We start from the raw sequence: 22,566 nt of genomic DNA, 5'->3' as shown, positions 1-22,566 counted from the left end.
ATTGAAGGTAAAATAGAGAAGATTCTAGAGATAACATGAAGGCTAAGTGCACAAAAAGGAAAATTAATAGAAGCATAAAAGAAAAATAAGGTAGAAGTATAATCAGGCTTGCTTAACGCAAAGCCTTCAATATCTGATTTGGGACTTTGGATTCCCATTATTCCATTCTGTTATACTGAAAAACAAGACTGGAAAACCCTGGATTTTTCTCTCCAACATTTTAAACTTCCAGCTGTACCTCTACATTAACATGTATACAAATAATTAATGAGCTGGGTCTTTAAAAAGCAATTTGTTCTTTTAAACATGTTAAACATGTCCTGTGCATTTTTATCCACACAGTTTTGATTAGCAAACCTTTTCTTCCATGAAGAAGTAAGAAGGTAAAAGTCTGTCAAGTCAGAGGAAATTCACAAAACTAGAACTGGTAAAAATTACTAAAGTTTTTGGACAAATTTTATTATATTATTATAACTTTATAATAATATCAATAAAATTTTATTGTATTTTAAAATTGCCAAAAAACATGGTACAATCAAATTAAGAATCATGTCGGGGTGATTTTTGAAATTTCTTAAAAAATAAAATATAAGACAGAAAAGTGCTGGTTAGAGAAGATTGTTTTTGCTACTCAACTATCTCTATGACACACTTCTCTCTGTGTCTCTGTCTGCTGCTGTCTGTCTCTCTCTTTTTTCTCTCTCTCTCTCCTTTTGAAATAAAATTATTTACTTATGGAAAGTGATGTTTCTAGTTTGAATACACAGAAAAAGGATGTTTTCAAGGAAATAGATCACTCCTGCTCTGATTTGGCTAATGGTTTGGAAGAATAATTGGTGGTCAAGCTTTAAGTAGTGTAACTAAATGTCATTAAACTCTGATAATAATACGAATAATTAACCCTTATGTAGCCCTTCAAGTATTGCAAATTGCTTTTGATGTCATTTGATCTTCACAATAACCCTCTGAGGTAGTTATTTATTATTGGTTGTATGAATATTTTTATAGATGAGAAGACAGAGACAGAGTGACTTGCCCAGAGCCACAGTTAGTAAGTGTTTGAGTCAGAATTCACACTCCCGTCTTCAGAAATCCAAGTCCAAGCCTCTATGCCACTGTGCCACCTAGAAAACAGTAATAATAGCTCACATTTTCACAGAAAATCTGTGTAGGCAGTGGGAAAAGCATTGTTTATCTGCACAGAACCCTGGTTATGTGACCCTGGGAAAGTTTTTGACATGTCAGTACTTCCAGACAACTCTATAGGACTCAGTTGCAAAGCTGGTACAGATCTAAATTGTCTCTTAGAGAGAGTTCTCCTTGGTAATTCCTTAGATGGATAAAATCAAAGGTCAAATTCTACAGCCCCCTCTCCCCCCAAAAATGAAGAGTTTTATAGCCAGAATAATGTATTTCAAGTCCTTACTCTGTTACTGTCAGCTATGTGTGTCTGCAGGCAAGTCACTAATTTTCTCTGAACCTCTTTCTTTCTTTATAAAAAGGACAATAAAACTTGTGCTCCCTACCACTCAGAAATGTTTTGGTAAAGCATAAGATTCTATACAAATGTGAGTTAGCATCATTATCTTTGTTTTCTCATTGCTTTGTGATTTAGCAGATTTATTAAGGGCCTACTATGCGATTAGAGTGTTGTACCCTCAAGGAGTTCCCTCATTTTATCTTCACAACCTTGTGAAAAAGGAAGGTTAATAATTATTTCCATTTTACAGATGAGGTAAGTTAGGTTCAAGAATTTTAAATAGCTCAAAAGCTTCTGTGGACGGTGACAGAATTCAGGTATTCTGATTACAAATACTATCTTTTGTAAACCTAGTCTCACCCTTTTATTTTACATATTAAGGCTAGAAAAGTGAAATGACCTGCCTGAGGTCACAAAGTAGGTGATAACAGACCTTGGATAAGCTAAACCTTCTAAGTGCTCTTGCTACCTATCCCTGTCTTTCACCTTTACTGATATCTTTGTGACCCCTTCTTTACTCTTGAGATTCCAGTCTATTTTTCAGGCTCTGCTAGCCTGGCCTATTATATATTTCCAAACACATGATTAGTTTGGCTTAGATAATATCAAATTTTAACTAGAGCTGAAACTAGCAAAGAAATCACCTGAGCTCAGTAAAGTGGACCTGAGTGATCTACTTCATAACATAGTCTATTTGATGACCATCAACACTGCAGGATGTTACTCAAAACAATTTCAGCCAGGGATGTTTGATTTCCTTAAATTTCCTGCTATATGTTTCTAAGTTCAAGGAAGATCTTCTAAAACTAAAGACAAAGGTACAGAGCAATTACTATTTTAAAAATGTTAAGGAAACTCCTGATTTCCCATATTATCTGAAATCCAGTTCAGAATCTAGTGCTGTCATTAGAATTTTATTTCAACATAATGGACATAGGAATCTACATTTAAACTAAGACATTTTGGCTTGATTTTTTTTTGTATCTATCTATTTTTAGAGAGGCAGCATGATAAAATATCAGATATTGTAATAGATCCTCAGTCAGAGAGAACTAGATTAAAATTCTGCCACAGAAAATTACTACTTTGTAATCCGGGGCAAGTCATTTAAATTGTTTCCTTACCTGATATAAAGGAATAGTAATAGCACCTACCTCACAGAGTTTTTGCTTATACCAAATGAAATAACCTGTAGAAAACTGCTAGGTGGCATAATAGAGTGCTGGACCTAGAGTCAGAAAGTCCTGAGTTCAATTTGGCCTCAGACACATACTAACTGTGTAACCCTGGGCAAGTCACTTAACCCCTATTTCCTCAGTTTCCTTATCTATAAAGTGAGCTGGGGAAGGAAATGGCAAACCACTCTAGTATCTTTGCCAAGAAAACCACAAATGGAATCACAAAGACTTGGAAACAACTGAAATGACTAAACAAAAAATATAGGCACCATATAAAAGTGAATAAGTGATGATGATGAGGAGGAGGAGGAGGAGGAGGAGGAGGAGGAGGATGTCTCCATTGGTCATCTACTTACAGAAGATGGAAGAACTAGACTTAATTGTTTATTTCATATAGAGAAAGAGAAAAAAACTCACCTCAACAGGATTCTTCATGTTTCAGAGTGTGCTCAGTGTGAGAGGGTCCCTTAAAATAGAGTGTCCCAACTTCAAGCAGAGATCAAAGCAATAAATGTGATGAGAATGAAGGACGTCAGAATGATGCAGATAAATTCAGTGTTTCTGTGAATGACTGGTTTTCAAAGGCAGCATTTGAATTGGTGATGCAAAGAGATTCGAATGAGCTAAACATATATGGATCTTGGCTTACCTTTAAAATATGGGTATTTTTTTTCCTTTTTAGAGTTATGCTAGTTGAAGGTAGCTCTTATGTTTTTTTTTTTCGTTAGGGAGAAAAAAAAGGTAACACTAAATTGAATGAATTTTTAATTTTTCCATTGCAGGGTCTTCATTTTGGTGCCTCTTAGACATTGTCCCTATCAAAAATGAAAAAGGAGATGTAGTACTTTTCCTGGCCTCATTCAAGGATATAACAGACACAAAAGTAAAGCTGACTCCAGAAGACAAAAAGGAAGGTTTGTGCAGTTTTTTGGAAAACATTGACAGATGGAATGCTTTTTGAGACTGTTTACTATGGGGAATATAATTTTAGTACATCAATGATAAATGTGCATAATTGTTGACTGTGAATTTTCAGCCTGCTCATAATGGGTGAATTATGGGATTGTAGTATAGATTGAAAGTTGGGAGGTACCATAGAGGCCATCTGGTCCAGCCCCTTCCTTTTATAAATGAGGAAACTGAGGCCCATGGAGGTGAAGTGACTTGTCCAAGTCACACAGTATAAGTGACAGAACTAGGATTTGAGCCCAATGAATATTCCCCTGTATGTTATGGATATAGAAAACAAGAGGATTAAAAAAACTTCTGTGGAATCTATCTAAGTTATTCTCAATCAAAACTAACCGTAAGAGAACTGTTTTTATTTTGTCAGACAACTAGATCCAATTTAAGTAGATATTGTAGTCTAAGAGAGGCCAAGGAGGTATCCTATTCACTGTAATGGAGATTTGTTTCCTCTACCATTGGGTAATTGGAAGGAGATACAGTATTGGTATTTGTAATAATTTGGGACCACTGGGAAAATCTTTCAACAGTTTTCACTGAGGTTCAGTCCACGGCTTTATGGTTTTTCTCTTATGTCATCATTTTCTTTAGCTCAGTAAGCAGATCACTAGTTTCGCTGCCAGCCAAGAAATCTGCCTTTTAAAAGAATGCTGATGATGCATCTTTCTAAAGCTAAAAGTTTGTGTTCCTTTCAGGTATACGAGTAAACCCTAGGACAGGGAAGAGTTTCCACAGGGGCCCTTGAATGGGCCAGCTACTGACCTATCAAACCTTCAACTTTCTTCATCTCTGATTCTCCCTAGTTAAAATGTGTTTGTCTATTGATGCTTTCTTATTAAGATCTGTTATTAAGATCCTCCAAAAAAAGAAAAAGCCTTTCAGTTACTACATATGCATTTCTTTGTTTTTCCTCAATCTTAAGTAATTCTAGGAAAATATTCGTAAAGGCACATGTGAGGGTGTGGGTGTGGGTGTGTGTATTTCTGAGGATCTCATGCTCATAGATTTAGGACAGGAAGAGATTTTAGAAGGCAACCTAGTCTAACTCACTCATCATCATTTTACATGTGAGGAAATCAAAGTGATCTTCAAATGAAGGCATAACCATGTTGTCTTCCACCCCATTTCAGTACACTCTAGGGATGCCCTATTGACTCCAAGATCAACTATAAAATTCTGTATTTGGCTTACAAAGCCCTTCATAAGTTGACCACTTTCTACCTTTCCAGTCTCCTTGGATCTTATTCCTTTGCACATAATCTGATATCCAATAACACTGATGTCCTTCTGTTTCTCATGAAATACTCCCATCTCCTGATCCCAGAATTTTTACCAGTGTTCTCCATGCCAGGAATTCTCTCCCCCTTCATTTGTACCTCCTGGTTTCACTGGCTTCCTTCAAGTCTCATCTTCTGTAAGAAGCCTTCCCCAGACCCCCTTAATGTTCTGTGATTACCTCCAATTTATCCTCTATACATCTTCATTATGTATGCTAGTTTCATGTTGCCTTCCCTTAGACTGTGAGCTAATTCAGAGCAGGGATTAATAGTTTCATTTGTCTTTCCTTGTATCCTCAAGGTTTAGTACAGTTTCAGGCACCTAGTAGATACTTCATAAATGTTTCTCGACTTCCTTTTGACTGAGCCCCAGAAAAGTTAATTGATTTTCCCAAGGTCATACAGGTAGTAAGGATCAGGACTTTGAACCAAGGCTCCCCAACTCCAAATCCAGCACTCTCTCTATTGGATGGGAATCTACTCTGTATTGTGTTGTACTGAGCACCACTCCACTCCCCGAGCTCCCATTAAAAGCAATTGAACAACCATTATGTGTCCTAGGAGATAAGAGCTCTTTAGACAAAATGAGGAAGGACAGATTTAGAAATGTCTAATGGCTTATCTTTCTGCCATCCTCCTTCATTTCTGCAAATGAGGAGTTTGGAAAGCCAGTAGATATATGTAGTGTAGACATATAAAGCATCTACCTATTTTCTCCCACTATCTACTAGGCTGGGGCTCTCTTTTATCAACAGATTGCTAGAGTAGTATCATTGACCTGCTTTACAGGAAGAATGCTTTGTGAATGAGCTGCCAAAGGCAAATATAACCATTATTTGCAAGCCCAGTGAGGTTCGACTGATATGCCAAAAGGGATGTTCTTCAGAAGAGGGCTGCTTATTTACATGAACAGATTTTGACATGGGGGTTACAAGCAACTTTGAAATATGCTCTGACTTCTGGGAAGAATATTTATTTTTCACTTCTAAAGAGAGTTGTGAGCATTGGACTTCAATGAGAGGTTCAGACATATTGAGTGAGTTTATTTAATAAGGTACAATCACCTTCCCTGTAGCTTTTATTTTTTTAAAGTAAAACCATTTTGGAAAAAGCTTGGGAGTTTCTATATTTGGAAGGCATGGATGGGGACTGGTACTTGTGATATCATTTGTACAGACATTCATAATTGTTTTGGGTGTTGTTCAGTCATTTCAGTCATGTCTTGGCTCTTCATGACCCCATTTGCATTTTCTTGGCAAAGATACTGGAGTGGTTTGCCATTTCCTTCTCCAGCTCATTTTACAGATGAGGAGCTGAGGCAAACATGGTTAAGTAGCTTGCCCAGGGTCACACAGCTAATTAGTAAATGTCTGAGGCCAGATCTGAACTCAAGAAGATGAGTCCTCCTGATTTCAGACCTGCCACTCTATCCACTGTGCCAATGGGCATTGATTTTTACAGGTAGATAAATATCTGTATAAAGCACAAGTCTTGGAAGCATGAAGACAGTATTTGTAATCCTGCTTCATATACTTTCAAGCTGTGAAAACCTGGGCAAGTCACTTAATGTCTGTGACTCAGTTTTCTCACCTGAAAACTGGGGATAATAATGGTAATCACACTGAAAAATTTCAGTCTCTATATAAATGCTAAATGCTTTAAGGAAACATGAGATAAGGAAAATCCTGTTGAATGAATCTGATGATTTATCTGGAATTTATGATCTTAGAGTTTCCTGAGGTACTGAGAAGTTGTCCCTCCCCCAGCATCACACAGCCAGCAACTGTCAAAGCCTACAGATTGAATTCATTTTCTTGACTTTAGGACATCTTCTCTGGTCACCATACCAAGCTGATCCTGTGCAGTCACAGTTTTAGAGTTTCACCAACCCTCCAATCTGACTGACACGTGAATTATGTCCCCTCTCCAACAAATGACCATCTGTCTTTCACTTAAGACCTCCATGGAGGTCAACCAGTCCAACTTTTGTATATTTCTTATGGTTAGGAAGTTTAGCCTGATATCTTTGCTGCAATTTTCAATCTTGTCATTGCTCTGAAATTCTTCCCTCTGGGGTCCAGTGGCTTCTGTGTTTTACTGTTGTGGATTGATGAAGTCTGCTTTTGCACATTCTTGTAGGTATTCGTTTATGTGCCTTATTCTGACTTTGATGAATCCGCAGTGCTAGATCTAACATAAGGTGAGAATAATTAAAGCAGAGAGGATTGTTCCCATGAAACCTCGAGCCTAGCAATGAAGCCAGAAGAGAAAGAAGAAGGCTGCTTATTCATTAACAAAAAATCATTTATTCACAACTACCACCACTAACATGCCATTTGGAGAACTGCTCAGATGTTTTGAGCATTTTTCCCATTCAGGAATGAATGTTGTTGTCATATGTTAATTGTACATTTATTTATATATGTATACATGCACAATCAATATATCTATATATAAACATATGTATTACATACTCATTTATGTGTACATGTATACATATATTATATATAGATATATAGATATTTATCTGTGACATTAGATTTTTTTCTCAGTGATGTTTGATATAAATATTTGCCTCTCAACCATTTCTAACCATTTCTGATTAACTGTGTTCATGAAAAGCTTTTAAATTTTCTGTAATCAAAATTATCCCTTTCGTCTTTTGTAATTTCTTTTATTCCTCGCTTGGGGAACAATTCTTCACTTAGCCATAAATTTGAAAAGCACCTCCTTGTATTCCATATTTTTTTTCTTTGCTTTGTCTCTCCCTGGTTGATACATCAAGGCCATGTTTGTATAATAGAAGCAATTAGAAATGTGTCCTTTTTTATTATTTCAAACAGTTTATGTAGCATTGGAATTAATTGTCCTTTGAATTTTTAATAGATTCACTTGTAAATCCTTTAGGTCCTAGAGTTTTGTTTTGTTTTGCTTTCCCTTTGGGAGTTTATTTATGACTTATTCAAATTATTTTTTTAATATTGTGTTATTTGAATGACCTGTGTTTTATTTTGTTAGTCTGAGTATTTTATATTTTTGTAAATACTCATCTATTTCCTCTGTGTTGCTAGCTATCTCATTGGGCAAAATAATTTCTGATAATTGCTTCTTTCTGCAATTGTGGTAAGCTCATCTTTTTTATTTCATATGAACAATTTACATTTCCAGCTCTTCCATTTAAAAAAAAAGTGCTATGACCATTTATTTACAGGCCACATTTCTATTTTGAGCTTATTATGGTATACTGTGTAAGATGCTGATCTAAAACTCATTTCCATAGAGCTCCTTTTCCAATTTTCCCAGATGTTATTGTCAAAGAAAAGCAGACTTTCCCCAAATAATTGATGTTATTTGATCTTTCAAACTCACACCAACTGTTTTCAATTTACTCTGTTTTGAATTTATCTTAGATCCAACACATAATTCTGAAAGCAAATTTTCTGAGTTATTCTTTAATATATGAAAGATTAGATAATTAGATATGTCAAGCTTGTGATGTATGTTACTGATAAGTTTGCACACCTCTTCTCCAGAGTCCATGAAATTGTTCTTACTCTCCAGACTTGAAACTGAATCAGCTCTGAAACTGAGTCAACTCGTTTACCTAGAACAGAAATCCAGCTCCCCTTCTTGAATTAATTCTGTTTTATCCTCATTCTCCCATTCAAAATGGTCCAAAACTTGAATCCTATAATCTTTGACTCTTTTCTCATCCTGCTTCTTACCTCCCTTCCAATCGGTCACTCCATCTTTTTGATTCTTAAAAAAGACCTCTTGCTTCTCATCATTTTTTCCCATCTCTACTGTGAACGCTCTGGTTCAGCTCCTAAACTCAGAATCACTTCTAGTGCTCAGCACAATTATTTACACATGGCTAAATGAATGGAATACCTGTACAGCTACAGTAACCCCCAACTGGGTTCCCTTTCTACAGCACTGGGGGCAACTAGATGTCTCAGTGGATAGTTCACCTGGTCTGGAGTTAGGAAGATCTAAATTTAAATCCAGCCTCAGACACTCCATTGTGCTGCCTCAGTTGTTTTTTATCTGTAAAATGAGGAAAATGAGTTTATTTCCCAGTGCTGTTGTAAGGATAAAATGAGATAGTGTTTATAAAGTGCTTTCCAAATTTTAAGGCATTATATAAATTTTATCATCATCATAGTGATCCACATCATAATTATTACTACTAACTAGAATGTGTTAACCAAAAACAAGCCATAGTGGCCTAACGTTTTCTCTTTTCTTGACAGTTAATTAACCAGTAGCTCAGGGCAGTACTGTAAATATATTTTTTATTTAGATTTAGCAAATCATTAATGAATTATCTCAGTATTTCCTACAATTATTGTGGAAAAGGTAGAAAGGGATCCTAGATCCTGGCACAGTTAGATGGATGCAGAGTTACTGGACTCAAACATTAGTTATTAATGGTTCAGTGTAAACTTAGAAGGAGGTTTCATTGAGTGACCCAGAAATCTACTGCCTGGTCCTACGCTTTTTAACATTTTTTTCCAGACATTGATAAAAACACAAATGGCATCCTATGAAATCTACAATTGGCACAAAACTAGAAAGGATAGTTAATACAGTGAATGATAGTCAGCATCTAAGAAAAATACTTGCTTGATGGACTAGAGCACTGGGCTGAACTGATTAATGAAATGAAATTCAATAAGTTTAAGAAATGGAATTCACAAGCAAAAAGTACAGAAGGTGTGATTAGACAGTGTTTTGTATGGAAAAGATTTTCAGAGTTTAGTAGATTGTAATCTCAATATGTACCCACAGGGCAATGTGGAAGCTAAGTTTCACACACACACACGTGTATATTTACATATATGTACATATATATACATATGCATATCTGTACAGACATATGTTTATATGTAGATGTATATATACATATATATTTATCTATATCTATATTTCTGTAGATGTAGATGGATGGATGGATGGATGGATGGATGGATGGATGGATGGATGGATACCAATTTGTGTCTAATGGTAGCTATCTCTAGGGTGGAGAAGGGGAAAGAAAAAATTTGCATGATAATTTTGTTGTATATTTAAAGGGAATGGCAAGTGTTACTTTTTTATTGTAATATGTTATGGAAATGCTTGGGTTTTATTTCTATAAATTAAAAAGTTAGTACAATCTTAGGTTCTTAAGAGAGGCATTAAGTTCCAAGAATAAGGAAGAGGTTTTCGTGTATACTGCTCTGGTAAGGACTAATCCAGAATATTGTGTTCCGTTCTCAGTGCCAGTGTTTAGAAAGGAGATTGATAAGCTGGAAAGTATCCAGCAATGAACAACCATTATGAAGAGCCTTGATTCCATGCCATATGAGTCAGCTGAAGGAACTGGGGAAGTTTAACTTGGAAAAGAGAATATTCAGGGGGACATGATGACTTTCTTCAAATCACTGAAATGTTTACTATGTGGAAAAGACTTTACTTATTATATTTGTGCCAAGAGAAGAGAACTTGGAGTAATATGTAAAAGGTCAACTTAGACCTGACAAAAAGGAAACTTAACAAGCAGTTGGAGCTATGCAAAAGTGGAATGGACTGCCTTGGTTTATACTTAACTTCATTGTCATTGAACATCTTCAGGTAAAAGCTGGACGGACTAATTTGGACACTTAGGTTCAATAAGGTGAATACTGAGGTTCCTTTCACTTCTGACATTCTCCGAGTCTCTAATCTAATCTAACATATATTTTTGTTGTTTTTCAGTTGTTTCAGTACTATCCAACTCTTTGTGACATTATTTGGGGTTTTCTTGGCAAACATACTGGAGTGGTTTGCCATTTTCTTCTCCAGCTCATTTTATGGACAAGAATTTGAGGCAAACAAGGTTAAGTGAGTTGTTTGTGATCACATAACTAATAAGTATTTGAGACCAGATTTGACCTCAAAAAGATGAGTCTTTCCAACATCAGGTCCAGCATTCTATCCCCTGTGCCTGTCTATCTTATATGTCACTATTAAAGTGATCTTCCTAAAATACCACTTTGCTCATTTTTCTCAAAAGCCTTCATGCCTCCCACTGTTTATAGGCAAAAGTCCAAAATCCCTAGTTTAGCCACAAACTGGCTCCTTTGCAGTTGGATCTCTACTTATTCTCCTCCCTGAACCCTTTGGTACTGTTGAGCTGCTCCATTTGGTCTCTACTCAGTATATCAGAGAAGCAGCATGGTATACTGGGAACAGCTCTGGATGCAGAAGCTGAGGATTTGGGTTAAAATACAACCTCTGTTACTTCCTTCAGCAATTCACTTAACTTCTTTTATCCTTTGGCAAATGAGGGAGTTGTGCTCAAGGAAGTTCAGTGTTGTTTCTCTCTCTCTCTCTCTCTCTCTCTCTCTCTCTCTCTCTCTCTCTCTCTCTCTCTCTGTCATCCTACAAAGACTTTGTACTTCACTTCCTTCATACTTTTCTTTCCATCATGCCTGGAATGCCCTTTTGCTCCCTCAATGCTTGTCCCAATTCCGTTCGTCCTTCAAGACCCAACTGAACTTGTTTAAAGCTTTCCTGAGTTGCTCAAATTCACTGTAATCACTTCCTCATGTGAGTTGTAGTAGCATATTATTGTACATATCATATGCATAGGACCTTGTGATAGTTTTAATATTGAACAGCTATTTGTATTATATTTTATTTATTTATTCATATTTTTGCCTTATGTCTTTAACTGGATTATGAGCTCCTTAAAGACATCCTATATATCTATTTTCTACTATACTTCTTATAGTTACAGATGACATAAATAGAAAGACATACATTCATAGACTCATAGGATCATAGAATCAAAGCATATCTGTAGCTAGAAGAAATTTTAACCCCCAACTATTCTAACCCCCTTATCTAATAGATGGGGAAATTGAGGCTCAGAGGGATTAAGTGATTGTCTTAAGGCATAAAAGTAATAAGACTGTCAGAGGCAGCATTTGAACTTTAGTCCTTTTAATCCAGAGAAGAGCTTTTCCACTGAACTGTACATATAATCATAGCATACTAGAGCCAGAAATATTTAATCCATTAACTTTTTTCACAAAAAAAGAAACTGAGTCTCAGAGGAACAAAGAAACTTGCCCGTAGGAGACACTCAGTAAGTCCCTCATTAAAGAACCCCTTATACGTCATATTTCTTCTAGTTTCCCTCTACATTTTCATCAGACTTCTGTACTCAGTTCAATGTCTCAGTTTTCCCATTCCCTTCTCCATCCCACCCCCAAGAATCTTATCAGCTGATTTTTTTCATTTACTCTTCGTGAGTATAATGGCACATGACTAGTATCTGGGCATTCAGCCCAGTTTAGTCGATTTTGTTTTTGTTGTAGGATATCCCAGATTTCGGTTTAAATGGATGATTTACAAGTGTCCTTTGTCAAATATATGAATAACAACACAAGTCATTCCAGCAGAAAAAAACTTTAATTACATTTGCAAAAAAAAAAAAATAGATTGTTTAAACTCCAGAATTTAGGAGTTAATGAAAGTCATTAATGAAAACAATGGTGACACTTTAAAGCCTTGTGGTGAAAATTTCTTGGAGATGAAGATAGATAGTATTCTCTTGTCTATTTCAAAGAGTTTCTCTATTGTCAGATGTTTGTATTGTTTTCACTGATGCTTCTATGTGGAAATATTCCACTCGGTGGTGGAATGATAACCCTTTTGAGCTATTATTAGGTAAATATAAGAGTGTGATCTATCAGGTGTTTAGTGCTGGATCTATCTTCCAACTGGCTTGTAAGGAGGTAAGGGAGACTTGCAAGTTTGAGGAATGGGAGGCTTGGATACCATTCCACTGCTTCATCATACCTCTAAATATCATTATCAAATTCAGCTTTATCCCCATGTCCTCATGTCCTTGAAGACCTACCAATATATTTTTACCATATTTAATGCTAAATATTGGAGCTCTATCCACTCAAGGATGAGTAATATACTAGAATACTGATTATCTCTGCCTTTACAAATGATTCAAGCAAAATTCTAAGCTAATAGATCTCATGCTTCAAGGAGATTGTTTGGTTTCTTCTGTTTTGCTTAAGACAAAAGCTACATAACATTTGTGTTAGTGTCCCCGTAACTTTCAAAGTCTGTTACAAGTATGAGTTTGACTAGCCAATTTTAACTTTAACTGAAATCTGATCTCTTACCTGTCTTGGAATACACCCTTTTGGAAGTCTTTTTGCTTCTAAGGACCATTTTTAGTGCACAAATTACTTAGAAGATGATTCATATTCATTCTCAATTACTCAAATTTATCTGTGATCTCATCCATGTGTATATTACATTAAGTGAAAAAAAATCATAACACACATCTACCCTTCTCATGCCACTCTTTTTCATGTCCTCTAATAAGTTTGCTGCAGAGAATTCACCTACAATTCATAAGGTCTTTCTCACTTTGTCTTGATATCATCAATATAACTTTTGGTCATATAGGTGCTCCATTGGTTATCTCTTATTGCCTCATGGCCAATGAATTTCCCGTCTATTTCTTTGATCATATCCTTTACTATTGTGAGGATAGGGGTTGGTTGAATAAATGAATCAAATTACCACACTCTATATGAAGTATGTAACAAAATTTCACTCTAGTAGGTGGTAAAGCATTTCAACTGAATCATATCAAAGATATTCCAAGTAAGTGTAAAATGCCTTGACCAATCAATTTAGATATCACTAATGAGCCATTGGTTGAGCTAGAGGGGATGTTTAACAGGAAAGGTATTCAGATTGCCTAAGGAAATGTGGTCATGTCTCAAAGGACCATTTATAAAATATAAAGCCAGTTCTGGACCAAGAGAAATATTTAGTTGAGTAATCTTCCATTTGTAATGAGTGTAATTTCTTAGTGAGGGTGAAAGAGGAGAGTGTAAAAGCTAGCTTAAAGATTAACATAATAAAAAAAAACCTAAAATCTTTGCAGCTGGTCCCATCACTTCCTGGCAAAGAGAGGGAGCTGTAATGGAAGCAGTGTCAGACTTTATTTTCTTGGGCTCAAAGATCACTGCAGATGGCAGTTACAGCCATATTTTCTTTTGTTTCATGCTCACTTAGAAAGCTATGGCAAATCTGGATGGTATACTAAAAATCAGAGATATTACCTTGCTGACAAAGGTCTGTATGGTCAAAGCTATGTTTTTTTCCAGTAGTAATGTAACTTGTATGGCAACGTAGGGCTATGAGTTGGGCTACAAAGAAAGTTGAGGGCCACGCAATTGATGCTTTTGAATTACAGTACTAGAGAAGACTTTTCAGAGTTCCTTAGACAGCAAGGAGATCAAATCAGTCAATACTTAAAGAAATTAATTCAGGCTATTCACTGAAAGTATAAAATACTGAAAGCTGAACCTTAAAAACTTTGGTCACATAATAAAAAGATGGGACTCGGTGGGAAAGACCTGGATACTGGGAAAGATTGAAAGCAAAAGGAAAAAGCAGATGAGATGGATAGATAGTGTCATGGAAACAACAAACATGAACTTGGACAAACTTCAGGTTGTTGTGGTTTTTGTGTTTGTCCTTCACTCTCAAAGAGGACCGTGACATCAAGATAATGACTTGACTTGCAGTTGACTTTGATTTGAGTGAGGGAGGACTGTGCAGGTCACCAGCCTCACTTTCTCCTCCAGAGCCATCTGGGTCCAGTGGCCTGATATTCATCAATACCAGTGGAGATGGCCCAGGATGCAATGCGAGGCCCTGGCCATTTTAGGCTAAGGTCTTATCAGATTCTCACTTTGAGTGAGATACACCCATTCCGTGAATAGCCTTCCTTAAGTAGTTACTCAGGGGATGGCTCCTTTTAATAAAACAAATAGCAAAACAAATCAGACTCAGAGAGGAAGACCCTCAGGTTTCCTAGGTAACAGAGAAACAGTTACTATTTAGTATTTACATTCATTCTGTTCTAGGGGAGCAGGGACAAACTTCAAGGGATAATGGAAGATTGAAGGGCCTGGTGTGTTCTGGTCTGTTGGGGTCATGAAGAGTCAGACACAGCTGAATGAATGAACAACAAGTATGAATGCAATGCAGCCAGCTCACATCTACCATGTGCCTTTTCATTGGCCTCTGGATTGTGAACATTCTTTGAAGAGTATAGTATTCCCTGTTTGTGTCTATCTTCTCTCATTCCTCATAAATTCATGGCATTTGACATTGATAATTTGTAGATGCATAATTTAACATTGTTCATCACCTTGAATACTTTCTGTTCTCTAGGTTTTCCTAGAATTACTTTCTCCCAGTTCTTCTCCTACGCACGTGATCACTGCTTCTCAAGCATTTTTCCTGGCTCATCATCCATATCATTCATTCATTAAAGAACTGATGTGAATGATATCATTAATGTCAAAACAAATGGCAAGAGCAGTAAATCAATAGGCAGACTGCATTTTCCACTGTTATCTTTCAATGCAAGATAAATTGAAGAAGGCCCTCAGCATTCTGAGTAGGCTTCTGTGGTACACTTATGAGAGTTTATGGAAAAGAGCCACATCATAGTCATTGATAGATGAATTATGATTTACATAATTGGAAAGAATAAGCACATCACTGCCATCCATTTTAATATCTGAGTTCCTCAATATGTCATTAGGAAAATTCTCCTAAATAGATAAGGGGTGTTTAGGCTTTACTTTTGATACTGGGTTAGCTAGAAGCATTGACTGGTCAAACACCACTGAAGGGCAATTTCTTTAATAATACTATTAGGAAATTGTCTTAATAGCCAAGTTGGTTCGAGCAGTATATATGGAATTTGATGAGTATTATTATAAATATAAATGGAGATGAAATATTCTTTACTGAATATGAAAAAAATGACTATGAAGGGCTTAGAGAAAGGATACACATATAAAGGTTTTTGAGCTAAGAAAATCTAGCAACAATTTAATTATGTTAGTCATAAGAGGAGATTTGATAGAAGAGTGACTACAGACATAAAATCTGATCAAGCAATAAGTAAAAGTGTTGGGGGAGGAAAGAGGAGCCCATCTGGATAACAAATGAAGAAATAACATAAGTGGATACTTTACCAGACTTGTAGATAAAGGTGATAAGACCATCAGATACAGAAGTTTTACAATTTTCCTACTCATCAATATAAATGAGGAAGCTGGCCTTTCAGTGGAAACTGGAGCAAAAGGTCTCCCCACATATCATGCCATTATGTCCAACTCAGTGAAATGGGAAATTAAGCCCTTGGCAGTTATGTCTTGGTTTGAGATCAGACACTGGAAAGTTTAAGATATATAAGAAAGGGATATGAAGTAATGTGATCATTAAGAAAGATAGGAAGTATGACTGAAAAGAAGGTGAAATTACAACGATGAGTTACAGAAGTCAAAATGTAGCAAAAGTCGTTACAGCATAGCTATAAATTAAGTGTGTGAGTCACTGGTAACATACTCCAACACTGAAATTGATCTATGGTCTCCTTAGTTTGGATATTCCCTAGAACAATTCAACAACTCATCCAAACCTGTCCATCCTATCCTATGTAACTCTTGTCCATGTCCTATCATAAGCTTGTCATCAGAGATTCATCCAATACACCAAGGGCTATCCTCACTTTCTCTAAACATCATGGGAACACTAGTACAACACTTAGGCTAACCGGTCTTATCAACTATCAAATGAGAAGTCTATTTCTTTACAGTGATACATTTTCCTGATGACACATTTGAATCCAGTTTTTTGAAGTTCTGCTATGGGTTGCAGCCATTCACAACCACCATTTAGCTCTCCATTGCTTTCATTTTCAAGTCTTCACGTATCATTATATTTATGCTCACTATCACAGAGCAGCATTGGTAGACTATTCATATTAAAGTGACTGTCCTTCAGTTTTTGAGAAGTTTGAGATTGCTGAAATAGATTCATGATGAAACATGTTAACCAAAAGTTTTAGTCATTGTCTAGGAGGACATCGAATATAGATCAAAGTTGAAAAGAGATTCCTTATGGATGGTGAAAACCTCCAGATACTTATATTTCAGTATGACATTGTACCGATTAGATGAAACCCTGAAACATTGTAGAGTCTCTTAGATTCATAGCAAGGAAAAAATAGTAAATTTATGACACTGTTGAAGAAATTAGAGGTAAATGATTTATGCTGCCTTTAGGATGAGACCATTGAAGAATATACATGTTCACAAAAGCATATGACACTTTACAAAAACAATGTAATAAAATAAAGATGATTTGGAAATAAATGTAAAAAGCAGAAATATCAATCAAATCCTTTACAAATCAAAGAACATTAAAATGATAATAAACTGAGGGAGCAGAAGCAGAAAGCACAGATTTAAAAAAGGAGACAATCACCACATCCAAATTATGAGTGAGTCAAAAAGTGGGGAAAGATATATGAAAGACAAAGATAACCATAAAACCAAAAATTTTGGATGCAGCTAAAGCAGGAAAAAAATCCCTAAGATAGAAACTTAATAGAGAAGGAAAAAAGGGAAGAATTAATAAACTGAATATGCCATTAAAAATAAGTACAAAAAAGAAATATTGAAAATTAGAGGAGAAATAGTTTCATTGGAAAACAAAAAAAAACTATAAAAGTGTAAATCCTGGTTCATTGGAGCAATAGCAAAATTCATAATTTTAGCCAGAGGAAAATCAAACTAACAAATTAGAAAATAACAAGGTAAAATCACAAGAAAGCCATAAAAAATGAAAATAATTATTAGACATTTGCCAACAAAGCTGACAATTCAAAAAATAAAGAATGATCAGCAAAATGCCTAACTTAATATATATATCCTAAATGATCTAATCTTAGAATGGTATCACAGTAATCCTAAAGGAAATTTTTTAAAAACCTGAACCAGATGAATTTTCAGAATATCAGACTTTTAAAGAGCAATTATTACTGATACTAGACAAACAAATCCTCCAAATTAGGAAAGAAAATATTCTACTGAATTCCTTTTGTGAGACAAGTATAGCTCTAATCCCTATACTAGCAAAGTATAAAGGAGGGAAGAAAACAGCTTATTAATTATCACTATTATCTGTTCAAAAATTTGATACAATCTGCTGGTTAAAAGATTATAGCAATTTGTCCCCAAAATCATTTAGTATAATCATTTGATTTATACAAAGAGGGGAAGAATAATTCAACTTTAAGAAAATAATTGCTATAATTAATCATATTAAAAACATCAGCTTCTAAAACCACATGTATTTAGGGTTTTTAAAAAAAGTATCTATCTGAAAACCAAAGATAGCTTTATATGCAATGAAAAGCTTTCCCAATAAGTACAATAGCAAAGCAAAGATGCTCTCTTACCCAGTTGTTATTTCACATAGTTCTAGGAAGGAGGCAGGTAGTATGAAAATCAAAGAGAAAAAAAAAATCTGTTTGTGCATGGTATGGTGATCTGGTTAGAAGTCCTAGGGAATCAACAAAAAACCCCAAAACTAATTGAGACAATTGTGTCAGTGAAGTTCTAGGCTACAATATAATCTCAAAAAAATCAATAGCATTTCTGTTCAGAAAGAAAAAAAAATGAAACAAGGAAAAATAGAAAAGGCAGCACCTTTCCAATATAACTCACAAAGGCATAAAATATCTGGAAGTCAATCTGTGAAAACACATCCAATACCTATGTAGTCACAATGATAAAAAGGTCAAAGGAGCCAGACTATCAAGGAAAATATTTTTTTTCAAAAAAGATCAGAATAAAGGGGAATAACACTTCTAGATTTGAAGTTATATTTTAAAGCAGTATTCATCAAAACAATTTATTAATAGTTAATTTTTTAAATAAAATACGTCAACTAAACAGACTCCGCAAAGAAGAATCAAAAATAATTAAACTCAATTATTCAGTGTTTGGCAATTCCCAAAACATAAATCACTTAGGAAAGAAATACCTACCTGACAAGAATTGTTTGGGTAAATTGAAAAGTGTCTTAAGGAAATTATGTGTAAACTGATATCTTGCACCATATTCAACAACATAAATTCAGAATAGATATGTGACCTGGATATTAAAGATTATACAATGAAAAAATTAAAAGAGTAGATCATATGCCATTCTCAGCCTCCCCTTGCAGAGGTGGGAGACTATGGGTGTAGAAGGCTTCGTACAACATTAGAATTTTTCAAACTGTTTTTCAGTTCTACTACTTTTCACTTCCTTTCTTGTTCTTGGTTTTCTTTTGTTTGTTTGTTTGTTTCTTTTGTTGTTTTTTGTTACTAATGCCTTTCCAATGAATACCTAGAATTGCCATTCCCAATTTTAGGTGACCACTTAAGAGAGCTTCAGAGCCTGCTTCCCACAATGCATAATTCAAGGGCTAAACGGTTTGTACTTGAGATGATGAAGAGTCCCCTTATTAGATGTGGAGACAGAGAAGCTGGTGAATCAATCTATTCTCCATCCTGCTGGAAATCATGTCACAACTGTTTTGAAACTCTTCCAGAGAGGCAAATGGATCGTGCTCTCCAATGGTGTGCTCAAGTCAACTCAAAGAGCTCATGACAGTTGATTATTGAATTTTCACTGTGACCATTTACATCTCAGAAACTGGCAAATGATATAAATCAGGATTTGTTTTATCATTTTATTGATTGCCTAGACTTATGAAAGTTATGGATGAAATACTAATAATACACATTAATTGTAGAAATGTTGTTGTCATCATTGAGTTATTTTAGTTGTATCCAACTCTCTGTGACCCCATTTGGGGTTTTCTTGGCAAAGATACTGAACTGGTTTCCCATTCCCTTCTCTAGCTCATTTTACAGCTATGAAAATTGAGGCAAACAGGCTTAAGTGACTTGCCCAGGATCACATTACTAGCAAGTGTCTGAGGCCAGACTTGAACTCAGGAAGATAAATTTTCCTGGTTCCAGGTCCAGAGCTATTTTTTTCCAGAGAGCCAGTTGTTAATCATTTTCCAGTGCACACTGACTATCCCCTTTTCCAACTTCTGAATGCGGGTTTGTACTGCATTTTTTGCCTTATTTTCTAAGAATTACACAAAAGAGTTATCTATTCTGAAATAGCCTGGATATCCCTCACCTGTTAGTGACCTGTGACTAGGTCCAAGTTCCACATAACCAATTAACATAAATTTTACAAATGGATATTCACTTTGAAGATATGACAGAAAAAGAAGTACAAGCATTTCTCCTGAATAACTTGAGAGCACATTCTCCCATATACCCCCTAGGCTTCTAGGGAGAGTGTACTTTGTCTAGATATGATTGATTTTACCAAGTTCACAGACAAATGAGGCATCCCTGCTAGAGGAATCCTGGCCTCACGTACTGCTGGACTAGATCCAGAAGGCCAACTACTCCCTCTCTGCTGAGTGCCAATACTAGCTATCAAATCCACCATGGATGAGATTGTTCTACTACTGGCTTCCTATGCATCAAAGAATAAGTTCTGAAGCAGACACCTATATTCACATGGCCATATATCGTCCATGGATAGGGAGAAAACCAGAGACCTCTCTCATTAAGCCATTGTCTCTCACAAAATACCATCATCCAAGAAGAACTCAGCTGAAGAAAATAAATCAAAGAAAAAGAACAGAGAGGAGTAGGTCAAATGGGGTCTTTCTGAAAACACCTCAGTTCTGGCTACACCAATGCAGCTGAAGATGCTGCTGTCTATCACTTGGTTTGCACACGATAACCAGTAATTGTATGTCGATGCATGCTCCAAAGTCTCCCCAAAGTACTTCAATTACATGTAATTGCAACAATTCTGAAAATAGCCTGCCCTGCCCCCCAGCTTCTTCCATAAGGGGAATTGCATCATGAATGGATTCATTAGTCTTTTCCCTATTATGGAGATGAATCAAACCCAGAAAAGAACTCATGAGTTTGAGAGATCTAGGGATTCTGTATTCAATTAGTGGTACTGGCTGATATTAGAAATCTCTTTATTGAAGAGGATTGCCATGAAAAAGAGGATTGAGCCTGGAATGTCTGAATATCTCAAACTCAGAAAATTATCTCCAAATCTAGTCACTTCCATCTTGATACAATCAATTACCTAAGATCAGAAAGGAGCAAACAGAAAAAGAAAAAAGCCCAAACCCAAGCACAAGGTAATCAGAGCAAGACAGGCACATTAGATGCCATGAGCTCATGGCTACATAGAGGTTAGGGTGATGAATAGACCAAGACATCTCTTTTCTCACCTTCTCTAAGATAGCAGCTCAAAACAGCCCTGCAAGAAAGGAAGAAACTATTTACTGAGGATAGGGTCATTCCCTTTCAAACATCCATGGCGCCAATAGCTTTTCTGGCTCTGCAGCCAATAAGGAGACTCTTTGCATCAAAGTGCAAGACCTTTAGCCCTGAATCACATATTTCTAGAGGCAGATCCCAAAGTTCCTATGTCATCCCCTAGAATAAAACTTCAAAATATGCTCCATGGAATGGCAGCTCTCATTACACTTTACTAAAAGAAATGGCTCTCTGAGAGGGAGGGTGTGGTGAGGAAGAAAGGGAAAATACACTAGAAAAAGTTGGTGATATAAAAATAAGAGATGCGAATAGACATTTATTTTTTTTAAAAAATTGCATGAGCATTGATCCAGAATGGAGATTTTCCAAATATTATTTTTGCTTTCTCTTCATTGCACTCTGGAATCCACTACCAAATCTCTGGAGTTTCTTTACCATACCACAGCAGCTTTCTTACACTGGAAGTAGCTCTGCTCCTGTGGTCCCTTCATTTGATTGATCAGATCTCTCTAGAAGTCACTTCCTTTCAGTCTTCCTTCCTATCTGTGGTTCATATCCAACTCAGACTCCCATGAGAGCAGGAATTGACTCCCTGCTAGTGTTTGTATTCCCAGCACTTAACACAGGACCTGGTGCACAGTAGATCCTTAATACTTGGCTCTTGATTTGACTTGACTATATGACCAGCCTGCTTCCTTTTCTAGTCACATCTATTTAATGTCAATAAATTTAAAAAAGAAATCATATGGTATCTGCAGACAAACTTAACAAGCTTAGCAACCATTGGGACAGAGGTACAGAAAAAGAATTTTAAAAGAACATAAATTAGATAAAAGGATGATTTTATGATCCATATATAAATTTTATCTTTATTTGGATAAAGAGTCATTTGGCAATTTGTTCCTCTTCACATTTTCTTATCAACTCCTTACCCTGAAAGTAAGAAAATATAGAATTTCTATGTTTGGTTAATAAATAACTTGTGTCAAAGGAATATATTGAATTTGATACTTTAAAGAAGGGTAGTAAAGACCACATAGCAAGCAGAAAGCTGGAGGCCTCTTGATCACAAGGGATACCACAATAAATGTAGAAAAGATTATTACTTTTTTCCTTTGAAAAGAAAGTTCACTGTCTGTTTTGAGTCTCTAAAGGTTTATGGTTATAAAGAAATCTGGTGAAAACTGAAGAAATTGAGGTGGAATTATTTAAATGAAATAAAAACCAAGGTCAACAGCTAAAAGACATACTGTGAAGTTGGCAAAACGAGTTAGAAAGAATACAGAGGGGTTATCCAATGTATTGCCCTAAAGAAAGAAGAATGCTGAAGAAAAACTAGGTCTAAAGAAAATATTTCTGATTGACTTAGCATTGGCTAAAGTAGAGACTCTAAGGATTTTTTTTTCCTTTGAA

The 22,566-nt window shown here is 35.8% G+C and overlaps 1 protein-coding gene across 1 annotated transcript in view; it reads left to right on the top strand.

The window, feature by feature from the left end:
• The window catches only part of KCNH8 (potassium voltage-gated channel subfamily H member 8), a 391,062-nt gene that overhangs the window by 138,365 nt on the left and 230,131 nt on the right, over positions 1 to 22,566 (top strand). Inside the window, exon 3 of the mRNA XM_072651223.1 lies at positions 3,441 to 3,572. Within this exon, the coding sequence (XP_072507324.1) occupies positions 3,441 to 3,572 (132 nt within the window). The remainder of the gene's footprint in view (positions 1 to 3,440; positions 3,573 to 22,566) is intronic.

The sequence above is a fragment of the Notamacropus eugenii genome, chromosome 3 (assembly GCF_028372415.1).
Source record: "Notamacropus eugenii isolate mMacEug1 chromosome 3, mMacEug1.pri_v2, whole genome shotgun sequence".
Taxonomy (NCBI): Eukaryota; Metazoa; Chordata; class Mammalia; order Diprotodontia; family Macropodidae; genus Notamacropus; species Notamacropus eugenii.
Note: the sequence above shows the minus strand (reverse complement) of the source record. Positions and strands in the feature narration are given on the sequence as shown.